This window comes from Aquarana catesbeiana, linkage group LG03 (genome assembly GCF_042186555.1).
Source record: "Aquarana catesbeiana isolate 2022-GZ linkage group LG03, ASM4218655v1, whole genome shotgun sequence".
Taxonomy (NCBI): domain Eukaryota; kingdom Metazoa; phylum Chordata; class Amphibia; order Anura; family Ranidae; genus Aquarana; species Aquarana catesbeiana.
The window spans coordinates 131,862,358-131,876,282 of record NC_133326.1 but is presented as its reverse complement, the minus strand read 5'-3'; the positions used below and the strand labels follow the sequence as shown (position 1 = coordinate 131,876,282).

Here is a 13,925-nt window from a genome sequence, read left to right as displayed (position 1 = left end):
ATCTCTGTACCCCTTCCACCTCTGTACCCCCCATGTCCATCTCTGTACCCCTTCCACCTCTGTACCCCCCCCATGTCCACCTCTGTACCCCTTCCTCCTCTGTACCCCCCATGTCCATCTCTGTACCCCTTCCTCCTCTGTACCCCCCATGTCCATCTCTGTACCCCTTCCTCCTCTGTACCCCCCATGTCCATCTCTGTACCCCTTCCATCTCTGTACCCCCCATGTCCATCTCTGTACCCCCCATGTCCATCCCTCACTTCTGTACCCCCCCCCCCCATGTCCACCTTTGTGCCAGCAATTCTCTGCAGTCTGCACATATGGATCCCCTGCCCCTTCTCTCCACATTGTTATTTTTTACCTGGTCACACGGCGGTGCAACACAGTCTCCGCCTATCAGACCCAGCACACAGCCAGAAAACTTCACTCGGCTGTGTGCTACACAGGTCTGCCAGGCGGGGGTGGGGGCGGGAGGAAAACAGAGTGCCGCTCTCGCTCTGTCATTGACTCTGGTGCTCAGCTCCTGACAGAGGGAGAAGCGGGACGAGCAGGCTCAAACACATGAAGCCCGCAGCTGTCCCGCTCTCCTGTATAATGAATGTAGCCGCTTGGGAGAGCAGGGGGGGGATCGGCTCCCCCCGCTACTCCGCAAAAACTGCGGGCAGCGCAGGGCTTAAGTGGCAGCTGCTTTGGGCCCCACAGCAATGACAGGGCCCAGGGCAACTGCCCCTTTTGCCCTGCGTTAAAGACGGCCCTGAGGCACTTGTAGGCCATGGTCCAGCTTAGGAGAGCAAAACAACACAGCACTAAAGGCTATTTTGAGTTTGATATTTTTTTTTTATTTTCATCTTGTTTGTCCAACTCTGCACTTATGTGGGTAAAGGAAAGAGAGATGGGGTGGAGAGTGAGCTTAAAGGGCATGGTTAAAAAAAAAAACGGGCCTCTGTGTACCCATAAAATGTGCTCATATTGCTGTGTCACAAGGTAGGGTCTCAGACACCTGTATAAACCTCCATCCTTGTTAAAAAATGGGGTCAGGAGTCCATAACACATGGAGTGCAGGGGTCAGGGATACATAATGTACAGAGTGCTGTGGTCAGTGCTGGATTTAGGAGAACATAATGCACAGAGTACAGGGGTCAGGTGTAAATAAGGTACACAATTCAGGGGTCAGGTGTGTGTAACATACAGAGTGCAGATGTCAAGAGCACAAAATGAAGAGAGTGCAGGATTCACTTAGCAATAATTTATCCCTCTTTCCACTCTCAGCTACAAACCCCCCTCCGCCCCCAAAAAATCCAGCACCATCCTACCAGTACAATCTCCCCCATCCGCTGAGCCCCTCCTCCCAGTACAAATCTTTGCAGCGCTTCCCCCTAGATCCCCCCCCCCCCACCAGCATGCTTGTCTGCCACAGAAATAACTTCCCCACAAATCTTGCCTCCCAGCACATATCCTCCTCCCTCAACCCCCCCCCCCACATAAAATCCTCTCTCCCCACAAATACCTCCTCCCAGCTTAAATCCTACCTAAAATCCCTAAAATCCCCCCTCCCAGATCAAATCGTCCTTCCCACTTAAATTCCCCTGAAAAAATCCCCCTTTCCAGATCAAATCCTTCTTCCCACTTAAATTCCCCTGAAAAAATCTCCCCTCCCAGGACAAATCCTCTCCACCCATTAAAAATCTCCCTCCTAATAAAAATCCTCCCCCCAAGATCTCTCCCATTCAGCAGACTTCCTCTATCCCCACCCAAATCTCCTTCACACCACAAATCCCCCCCCCCCAGAACTTCCCTCCCAACACAAATCATCCCCCCATACTCCATCCCAGCACAAATCCTCTCCCCCAAGCAAGTATTTTTACCATCTTTGGTCGTTGTGTCCCCAGTACAATTCTCCTCTCCCTTGCTTACAGATCTCAGACAGATCACAGCAGAATGCTAGGGGAAATCCTTCCTTCCAGGTCCCCCTCGTTTTGTGTCATGTGACACATCAGAATTGAGAAGGAGCCTAGGGGAAGCTTCCCTATAAACTTTAAATATATTGTTCTAACAAGCAGCTGACGGAGAGAGCTGCAGAATGCTTCAGTGGTACAGTGGAGTGTGTTAATCATGTTGAAGACCTGGGGCACCCCACAGAAAATGCAGGCCACATGCCCTGGGTGACCAATGCTAGCAACGCCACTGCTCTTCACATAAGGTAGACAGCATATTTCCTTCAGTACCACATTCTGATTTTCATGGGATATACAGTAGCTATATAGATAGTTTTTTGATATGGCTGGTAACCAATAGGGCTAAGTCATACAAGCCTCGTTGGGGCCTAGGTCAACATACAGTAATTTATAATATAGCCCTGATCATGATACCAAATGCTGAACTCTACATATAGTATAATCCATAGTCAAGCGGTGCTTAAGTGGCTAAGTATTTACAATGTCCATGATATGGTTCCTTTTTTGCAATTTACATTTCTAGCTTTAGAAATGCTTTTATATCCACATTAAGTCATATCATTTTCTTCATACAGTGTTTTACTCTACAGTGGAAACTCAGTGTGTTGTTTAGTCTGCTGAATGGGAAACTGGTTCCCTCGTGTCTGGTCATATTTCAACCACTGGCTGCAAGCATGCAGTATATTTCTGAATTTATATTAATAAATGTAAAATGTGAAATTCAGGGACACAGCTATTAACTACATGGCCTTATCGCAAAATGTAACTGATGCTTCCTCATGTCTGATATCACTGACATTGTGCACACTATCATCTAATTCATGCACTTATAAGTCCACTGGGGAACTAAAAGACTGGGGAAGTAAAAGAATGCAAACAGGAACAAACCAAAATCACACTGGTAAACAAGTTTCAGTGGTCCAAAACTGCCTCTAGCTTGCAGCATACTATTGAAAAATGATAACCTTATACAATACATAATTACATGTGAAGTGGAGTAAAACAGTCGGGATTCTTTATTTTCTTTATCCTTGCTCTAGTTCCAGAACTCAGCAGTGGCAGATTCAATACATTTCTCATGACAGAGTCACTTTAAAGTGAAGGACAAGCAGGAATGTGAATTAGGAAAGCAGGAGGCAAAAATGGAATGGGAAAAAGACATAGGCCCCATAGGGGAGGACGACTGGGATGAAATAATGGAAGGGACCAGATTGACATCCCCTAAGCTATCAGACAGACTGACACAAATATACATTATACACAAAGCCTACTTGACTCCCCTCAAAAAGGCAAAATTTCTCCCTACATATGACCCATCATGCCATCTGTGTCACGCAGCACCAGGTACGTTCTTCTATCTCATATGCAGCTGCCCAAATATTCAGACATATTGGATGCAGATTGTCCAATTCCTACATGACAGTATGGGATACCCAGTGGTTTTGGACCCCAAATTCTGTCTTTTGGGACTTCTGCCAGATGTAGAAATGGACAAATACCAAACTACATTTCTAAATGAAACTCTGTTTATGGCGCGTAAGGGAATAGCCAAGGTGTGGATGCAGGCCCAGCCTCCCTCCATACGCCAATGGAAGAGGGATGTTAATGATGCACTGCCATTTAAAAAGTTAGTCTATGCCCAATTAAAAAAAAAAAAGTAGGAAAGCAGGGAAAAAGATTTTTTTTTATAGTTATTATACATTAGAAATAATATTTCAGCATTTTATTTTTTTCATCTTTTTTTTAAAAAAAACAGTAGTTTTCCTTGTCAAAAGAAGTTTATTGAGTATACAATGTTATAAAGATACATAAAGTAAGTTTACAAGGATCTATAAAGTAAGCTCATTGTTTTACAGTAGGGTTTATATAGGTAAATATCATGAAATTTCAAATATTAAACATTGGGTTCACGTAAACCTAAATTAAAGATATATATCATTTCCTTAATTACTTTTGTAGGTATTTAAATGATTTATACCTACTATACATATTGCTTACAAGTAGAGTGTATATAGGTCATATAAATTCTGATAATGAGCTTTAATCGTAAGGTGGAGAATAGGAAAGAGAAAGAAAAAGGGTTGAAAGGTAGAGGTATGGTTCACAAGGTTGTCCCGCTCGTCAGTTTATTATTCTTTTTAGTTCTCTTTGAAGCCTTAGAATGGGTGTCTCTGTAAGTCATTTAATCTGTTACCATGGCAACAGGACAGAGTCATTGAAGTTTGACAGGAACTGTTGTTTTATCCAAGGATGCCAAAGTTTTTCACATTTTGGAATTTGATTTTGATCGATGGCTACCATCTTAGCATGGGACATTGTATTATTCATTCTGTGAATTGTTTCTGCTAGTATCAATGTAGGAGATTTCCATGCCTTGGCCACTGTTTGTTTTGCAGCCGTTATTAGTTGGATCATAAGTTTGAATTGAGAGAGTGTTAACCATTCCGGTTTTAGATTAAGTAAAGTTAAATATGGATCTGGTTGTATTATTTTTTTAAATATTTTAGATGCAATCACGAAGACTTCCTTCCAGAAGGTTTGGATTACTGGGCACGTCCACCATATGTGTAAATATGTGCCTATTTCTGGGCATCCTCGAAAACAAAGAGCTGAGGTATTAGGTGAATATTTTGCCACTCTAGCGGGTACAAGGTACCAGCGAGTTAGGACTTTATAATTTGTCTCCAGTGCTAAGATGTTGGGTGAAGATGACTTAGATGTGAGCCATATGTTAGACCAGTCCGTGTCTTCTAAAGTTCGTACCAGGTCCTCCTCCCACCTCTGAACATAAGAGGGTCTATTAAAATTTGCTACTCCATATAATTGATTATAAAGTGATGAAATTGTACCTTTAGCAAATGGATCTTTTGTACAGATTGATTCAAAAATGGATAATTGGGATAATGGTGTATCCCCCTTTAGGAATGGTGTATAGAAATTTTTGATTTGGAGATATCTAAATATCTCAGAGTTTGGTAGATCATATTTTTCTCTAAGCGATGGGAATGAAAGGAATGATTTAGATGCTATGAAGTCATTTAGTGTCTGAATGCCTGATGTTGTCCAAGCTTTAAAAGAATTTGGGTAGATCCATGCCGGATAAAAGGCCGGATTTCTGATAAAAGAAAGGAGAGGATTGTGTGGACATTGTAACTGATATTTGGTTTTTAGTTTATCCCAGAGAGATAAGAAGTGTTATGGGATTATGAATTTTAAAGCGGTCTTTAGGATCAAGCCATAATAAATTTGATATTAATAGAGGGTCATTTTCTGAAGCCTCTATAAATACCCATAATGGGATTTCCTGTTTTGCATGGTATTTGGACAGACTGGCCAAATGTGCTGCTCTGTAGTAGTTAGTAAAATTAGGGTATCCCAGGCCTCCTTTATTTTTGGGAAGATGTAGTGTGTATAGGTATACGTGGTTTAGAAGAGCCCCATATAAACGAAGTTGCTCTTTTTTGTACTATTCTCAAAAAATAGGAAGGAATTGGAATAGGGAGGACTCTGAATAGATAAAGCAATTTGGGTAGAATAGTCATTTTGATTGCATTAATCTTCCCTATCCAGGATAAAGGAAGTTGCGACCATTGTTTTATTAGATTTGTGATCTGTCTTAATACAGGAGGATAATTGGTTGAGAATAAGTCAGAATGAGATGCTGTTAAATGAATTCCAAGATATGGGATTGATTTTTCTGCCCATGTGAATGGGAGTGCAGCCCTAGCCGGGATCAATTCCATGTTTGTGAGTGAAATATTAAGCACTAAGCATTTCTTAGGATTAATCATAAGGCCGGATAGGGCTGCAAATCCATCAAGAGCTGGTATTAAGTTAGGACCAGAGACCTGTGGTGATGATAGAAAAAGTAATATATCGTCTGCAAATATACATAATTTGTGTGTAATACCTCCTACTTCAATGCCAGTTATAGTTTGGTTTGTTCTGATGTATTGGGCCATGGGTTCGAGTATAAGGGCAAATAATAAGGGAGATAATGGGCAACCCTGTCGGGTACCTCTTTCGATATTAAAGGCTTCAGATTTGTATCCAGCATATTTTATATAGGCTTTGGGTTTATTATATAATGCTTTGATCCATGTTAAAAAGTGGGGTCCAAAACCCCATTTTTGTAATGAATATTGCATATATTGCCAGGATACTGTGTCAAATGCCCTCTTAATATCGAGAGATAGAAAACATAAAGGGATTTTCCGTTTTTTAGCAATATGTGCCAATAACACTGCCCTGCGTATATTATCGCCTGCCTGTCTATTTGGCATGAAGCCTACTTGATCTCTATGTATTAATTTTCCTATAATGCTATTGAGGCGTTTTGCTATTATTTTTGCTAATAATTTAATATCGAGGTTTAACAGAGAGATAGGCCGATAATTCACACAGGAAGTATCATCAGAAAGGGGTTTTGGGATCATACAAACAATTGCCATTAGTGTTTCTTGCCGAAAAGAATGTCCATCTAGAAGTTTGTTAAAAGTTTCAGTGAGAATGGGAGAGAGTATTTCTGAGAATGTTTTATAGTATAAAGCCGAGTAGCCATCTGGGCCTGGTCTTTTGTTAAGTTTTAGGTCTTTTATGGCGTAAGCAACTTCATCTATAGTTATAGGCTCATCCAAACTGCTTTTTTGATTCTGAGATAACTCAGGTAAGGTTATTTTTGAGAAGAAGGATTCAGCCTCTGTAGGATCTTGTATAAAGTTGCGAGATGTGAGTGAAATTTATGGACTATTTTAACTGGATTACATGTGTAAACATTTTTTGATAATTTCAAACGTATTGGTTTGAAAGATTTGTTAGTTGAATTTAATGCCCGAGCCAAATATGTACCTGGTTTGTTTGTATTCATGTAGAAATTGTGTTTGGAGCGTTTGAGGGATTTATCAACTGACTCAGTGAGAAATAGATCGTATTCCAATCTAGATTTTTCCAGGTGAGATTTTGTACTCTGAGATGGATTATCTTGAAATGATATGTAGGCTGCATTAAAATTGAGTTCTAGTTTTTTTGCTAGATTTTTGCGTTCCCGTTTAAATAGTGCCATTTGTCTTTGTATTGTACCACGCAAGACAGGCTTATGAGCTTCCCACAGTGTTATTGGGGAGATGTCTGTTGTATTATTAATTGATATGTATTCCTTTAAAGCTTGTTCAATGGCCATCTGATGTAGTGGGTGTTTGAGCATTATGTCCGGTAAGTACCACGTTGGGTCATGCGCTTTTGGTATGGCTGAGGCTATAGTAGTGTATACTGCATTATGGTCAGACCACGGAATCGGAATTATATCTGATGCAATAATTTCTGGTATCATTCCTATTGTTAGAAAAATATGATCTATTCTGGTGAAGGTTTGATGAGGGTGCGAGAAATAAGTGAATTTCTTTTTCATTGGGTTACTTTCTCTCCACGAATCTACCAGATTGTATTTGGAAAGAAGTTGAGAAAAAGGTAATCTAGAGGTTATTTTGGATGGTATAAAAGGTGATTTATCTAGAAATGGGAGGAGGACCTGGTTCGAATCCCCACACATTATCACTGTTCCTATTTTGTGTGTATTAATCTCTTGTAATATATGTGAGAGGAATGGTGTAGGTTGTTTGTTAGGAGCGTAGTAGGAAATCACCGTGATTGTTGTATCCATTATATAACCCATGAGTATCAGGTATCTACCTTCTGGGTCTTTAATTTCTGATGATAAGGTGAATGGTGTGGATCGGTGAAATGCAATTAGAGTTCCCCTTTGCTTGGTACAGGCAGAAGCCGTGTAAATTTGTTGATAAAAAGGAGAAATATATTTTGGAGTAGAATCTTTGGTGAAGTGTGTTTCTTGGAGGCATACTATGTGAGCCTTCTTGTTATGGAAAGTACGGAAGGCTTTGGTCCTTTTTTGAGGGACATTTATTCCCTGAACATTCAGGGAAAGTATATTCAGTGGTGCCATGGCAACAGATCAAATAGTTTTGACTTACTTTTTGTTATGCAGAGCTGACTGCGCAGATCAACCTGTGTGGACTGAAGAGATGAATAGATAGAAAAGAAACCAGTGAATTCTGGAGTAAAGAGTGAACAAAAAACATATGAGATTAGATGATACATTGTATAAATTATTTTTTGCAAGTAATCACAATTTACCCGTGAAAGAGAATAAATATCTCTCTCAGGGGAATAAGTGCCTTCGTCACACTCCCACATAATATGGTTGGGAGAATGAGGAGGGCTAATGGGGGTACACGGATCTACCGCTTACAGGAGAGAAGTGCTATGTCAAAAGACATCAAAATGATGTTTCATTAATTGGAGTGCAGAATATAGTTTTTGTTGAAATTATTTATTCCAGGGTGGTTGTATATGGTTAGTCTTGCCCTAGGCTAAATAATTCAGTTAGAAAGGTACTGTTAATAACTTTGGTATTGATGAAGATAGTTTGAATTATTTTGGGATTTTAACCCTTTTAGAGTAAACAATTACATATTTTATTCATATGCAACTGTTTAGATATGTTAACTCATAAAATTGAGGTTGTATTGCTTCAGATTAGAATAACCAAAAACATAATTCTAGGAACTAGTTAGGTAATAATATATTTGTTTTAAGAAAAGAAAGAAAAAGCTTCCATTACTTCTGGATTATTGAACATATTTGTCCTAAAAAGTAATAAATCTATTGTTATTACCTGATAATATATAACTGAACAAGAATTTCCTTATTTCACTTATATATTCTAAGGCTATATGAATCAGAAGTAATAAGAAATATAACTGGAATGTAACATGATCCCACACAGTGTGTGACTATCAGACTGCAGTTACATTCAGTTATAAATACAGGTTTTTTATAGAGAACCATCTCTTAGTATAATAAATGAAGAGATATCAGGAATTAGGATGTCAGTCCATTGAATCTTCTTGGTCCATGGATGATGTGGCATAACGGCCTCTTTTGTGAGAATGATGATTCCCATTTTGTTCTGAAATTTTCTGAGTGCTGCCTGAAGGTGAAGATGATGCCATTCTTCTGTGTGTGGGAGAGTTGCTGCTTGTGGGTTCTGTCAGATTTAATTTTAAAAGGGTTTGTTGTAGTTCATCTGCTGATCTGCTTCTGTAAATTGTACCTTGGTAGTTAAATCTGACTGAAAAGGGGAAGCCCCATTGATACATAATGTTCTGGCGTTGCAGTTCCATTAGTTGGGGTTTCATGGATCGTCTTTTAGTAATAGTAAGTTGGGATAGGTCAGCAAAAATGTGATAATTGTGTCCTTGAAAATTAAGTTCCTTTTTTTCTCTTGCAGCAATTAGTATTTGTTCTTTCGTTCTGTAATAATGAAATTTTGTGATTATATCACGTGGGGGTCCATCTTTCTTTTTGGCTGTGAGGGCTCTGTGTACTCTGTCCAGTTCTAAACGTTCAATAGGGATATCTGGCTTTAGTTCTTGTAATAGAGCAGTAATAGTAGATTGCAGGTCTGTCACAGTTTCAGGTATTCCCCTTATGCGCAAGTTTGAACGTCTGGCTCTATTTTCGTAATCTTCGAGCTTAGTTTGAAGTATTAAATTCTTTTCTTTTAATTGTTCCAATTCTGTTATATTTACTTGGGTTGTAATTTCAATTTCATCCATTTTTATTTCTAAGGCTGCGGTGCGGTTTCCCAGCTCTCTTATTTCTTTGGTTAGGCTTTTTGTTATTTGGTCTGAGGTTTGTTTTAAAGCCTTATGAAGCATCTTTTCAAATTGTAGTAATATTACTGGAGATGCTGAGGAGGCTTGTGGAGAAATTTGTGAGAGGATTTGTTCTGTATCTGACTCAAATGGAGAGTCTTGCTGTGACATTTTCTGTCTGTGAGAGCGCCCTGATGCTGTATCTTGTGAGGTGACTGGAGCTGCTTTAGTTGCAGTGAGTGCCTGTGAGCTCTTTGTGAGGTGATTTTTATTTCTGCCACGGTTTCCTCCCAGTACCATATTTCCTGCCCAAACTTTCAGTTTGTTCCCTGGGGCAAAAAGGTTCAAATGGATACCTTTTGAGCCTGCAGGCTCCGCTTTGTCCTTCTCTTCTCTCCTCAGCGGTGCAGAGCTCTAACAATGCATGTCTGCTCCGCTAGGCTCCGCCCATCTCCCCCTTCAAAACAGTAGTTTTCAATTCACCTAAATTGTTCCACTGCAAAATAACCAACATCCGTGAAACATCTTTTAAATAGAATATGTTGCATGTTTATTAAGCAGATGAACCCATAGATAGGTGTAAAAGTTAGAATTAATCTTATATGTGATGTAACCCTTTAAACCCAGAAGAAGGTGTAAGTGTGGGGTATGCAGTCTATTGTTTTTTGCCAGTCATCCTATTGGTGCTTTTGTGTTTGTTTTATGTCTGGGTTTTAAATCAATTATTTGTGCCCACATAATGGTCATATATTTCACTGCATTTCTCCTTAACACCATTGTGCTACTTCTAGAAAGTGATTAGTGACCATACATGGATTCTATTAATCATGTGTGTACTGAGTTACTGTTTCATCATGCCATGTCTTGGTGACTGATGTTCTTGCCTGTTTGCAGAAAGACAATATAACTGAGCCATGTCAGCCGGTTACTCCACACCATGTTTTGTGCATTGCAGAAGCCCTGGCCGAATTGCAGGCTGTTGAACTGGTGATAAAGCAAAGTGTGCAACAACTGCAGGTATGGCATCTCATCTAGTTATCCAAAAGAGGCTGGGTTCACACTAGTGCGAATTTGATGTGGGTTTTCCATGACAGGAGATTGTGACTCTGACTTTTGATTGTGAAATGGAGCTGGTCCGTACATCTCCGAAGCGTTACACAGGAGTCCTGTGTGTCTTTGGCTCCATTTTAGGTCCGAATTCAGGCAAAAATTTGGGCCTGATTCATCCCTGAAACGGAGAACAGGGACTCACCGGCCCCTGCTGTCAGCCGCATCGGTCTTTATTGTGAACCCAGCCTTTAACAACGTGTTTTAGCCCTCTTACAGTTACCCAGTCCCCAACTAAAACCTAATGTATTTGGGTAAATTCATGCCCTTCTGGGCATTGACAAAATTGCTTCTGATAAAACAAGGACAATTTTACCCATGCACACCTACTGCATTGATCTTTGATTTCTATATAAAGGACATGGGTACTAGTAGGATACACATGCTGCTGTATGATTATAGTAATTGAAGCTTGCAGGTGTTGTAAAATTCAGGACTTCAATCAGGGGCGTTTTCTGAGAGCAGTGGTCCTATGTACAAGACTAAAATTTGGGCCCCTTGGGTTGTGAATGATAAAATGTGGTGCATGTAGGGTTGCCACCTCACCCCTTTAAACCCGAACACATATTAATTACACAGGTTCTGTGGCTGATTAAGGTGGTAATTCAACTCACTTGGTGCCTTATCTGCATTAAATTAGCCTCAGAAGCTGTGTAATTCATATGTGTTCGGGAATAAAGGGATGAGGTGGCAACCCTAGGTGCATGTAGCATGCCAAAGCTAAATTGGGCATGTTTCTAAGAGTCTGAGTGCACCTACATAGCATAGAATTAGACAGTAAGAAACAGGAGGAAGAGAGAATGGGATTTTATATCAAGTATGTCCCTGAATTAATACCTCATTTGATAAATCATTTGATTATTTATTAATTACAATTAAGTTAACAATATCAATGATCTTTTGTAAAAACATGATATATTATAAATAACGGTCCACTCATATAGATACAATTATTATACAGAATTAAAATACAAAAATCAGAACAGCATGATTAGCAATACAAATTCATCAAACACTCATCCATATATTATAAATAAATATATAGAAAATGTATTTTGTGAGCCGAACTTGTCTTGGCATCTTGTAATGTAAACTCGATGTGTTTCATGGCTCACAGCCATTCGTCAGGGGTATGATGCAAAAAAAACACTCTAGAAATGAATTAACAACATATTTATTAATATAGGGTACCCCTTAAAAGGAAAAACATCTCTCAAGGAGGATTTAAAACTTACAAAACAACTCAACAGCAACACCCGACCTGTATCCAAGGGAAGGCTTGGGCCAGAGATGGATTATCTCACCCGGCTCTGAGGTGAGGAATCCCAACCAGAACAAAGAGGGCAGCCAGGGAAAGGCCAGGTGACCACATCTCAAACGTGTGGATGCTGTGTGGATGCTAAGCAAACCACACTAATCTGCAAAAAAATGTGATAGATAGATAGATAGATAGATAGATAGATAGATAGATAGATAGATAGATAGATAGATAGATAGATAGATAGATGCGTGAACAGGGGAGTGATTGAGCCTAGAACAGTTGGGTGAAAGGGATAATGCAAAAGTGTGTGATTACTATGGTGAACTAAAATTGGCTTATTGAGGGGATAAATAGCGATATTAATTTATTAATTTGGGTAGGTTTCCTTAAAATTAACATAAAAAAAACCACATGTAAAACCATACCCAACATGTACAGCCTATGTGCTCACCAAAGTAATGGTGTAAAGTGTAAATACAGCCAATGAAGTGTTGAATGTAGAATGTGAATGAACCCTCTATTACCTGTGTATTTCAGTGAGCATTGACGTGCATGAATCCCTCTCATGTGAATAGCCTGTATGAAGCGGTCAGCCGGCCAGCCCAAGCCACTCTTATCTCTGGTACAGAGCGGGTTCCCGCCAATGTAATGCGAGCCCACCGGATTTATAATGTTTTACCTCTTTTTTTCCCTCCATGTGCTTTCAGAGCTGCCATCACAAGCCCAAGCTATTGTAAACATGTTTCCATCTCCTTTCAGCTTGTATGTTGCACAAGGAAGACACAAGCTTTACCCCACATATCTGTTTGAATCAATGTCTTCACTTCCATAAATCTTAAAGATGATTTACATACTACACTGCACCTGTGTAATCGCTTGGAATCACAAGCTGCTACAACCAGCAGTCCAGATCTAAGAATCTCTCTAGACCTGCATTCTGCTTTCCACAGCTGTCTGTTTGAAAGCACATGTAAGGAGCAGATGGGTGGGTGCTTTGCTTCCTGCTTTTAGCTGATTGTAATCTTCAATAATTGCATGAGTGCATGGTAGCACAGAAATAATTATTTATGGCTCTTGATACGGAAGACATTGAAACATATATAAACACTATGTGGTGCAGATACTTTACTTGACTTCACACTAACTTTGGTTGCTACATATTTGTCACAGGTCAGTGACTCAGAAGTATGTATTGAAGGCATATTAGCAGCATGCCAGCCAGGGACCTATTATTTTTTAGACAAGGCAGCAGTGGCAGGCTAATATGACAGGCTTCCATTACCTTCATGTTCTCTGACAACCACAAGTTAGAGGTTATCATATATTCATATATATTTGTAGAAAAAATGGTCATAATTGATTTTTTACATAGTTACATAGTAGGTGAGGTTGAAAAAAGACACAAGTCCATCAAGTTCAACCTATGTGTGTGATTATGTGTCAGTATTACATTGTATATCCCTGTATGTTGCAGTCGTTCAGGTGCTTATCTAATAGTTTTTTGAAACTATCGATGCCCCCAGCTGAAACTACCACCTGTGGAAGGGAATTCCACATCCTTGCCGCTCTCACAATAAAGAACCCTCTACGCAGTTTAAGGTTAAACCTCTTTTCTTCTAATTTTAGTGAGTGGCCACTATTATGAAACTCCCTTCCGCAAAAAAGTTTTATCCCTATTGTGGGGTCACCGGTATGGTATTTGTAAATTTAAATCATATCCCCACTCAAGCGCCTCTTCTCCAGAGAGAATAAGTTCAGTGCTCACAACCTTTCCTCATAACTAATATCCTCCAGACCCTTTATTAGCTTTGTTGCCCTTCTTTGTACTCCCTCCATTTCCAGTACATCCTTCCTGAGGACTGGTGCCCAGAACTGGACAGCATACTCCAGGTGAGGCCGGACAAAAGTCTTGTAGAGTGGGAGAATTAT

The 13,925-nt window shown here is 39.8% G+C and overlaps 1 protein-coding gene across 1 annotated transcript in view; it reads left to right on the top strand.

Annotated features, from left to right (window-relative positions):
- The window catches only part of LOC141131694 (protein tyrosine phosphatase domain-containing protein 1-like), an 88,374-nt gene that overhangs the window by 22,090 nt on the left and 52,359 nt on the right, over positions 1 to 13,925 (top strand). The window contains exon 9 of the mRNA XM_073619256.1: positions 10,523 to 10,645. Within this exon, the coding sequence (XP_073475357.1) occupies positions 10,523 to 10,645 (123 nt within the window). The remainder of the gene's footprint in view (positions 1 to 10,522; positions 10,646 to 13,925) is intronic.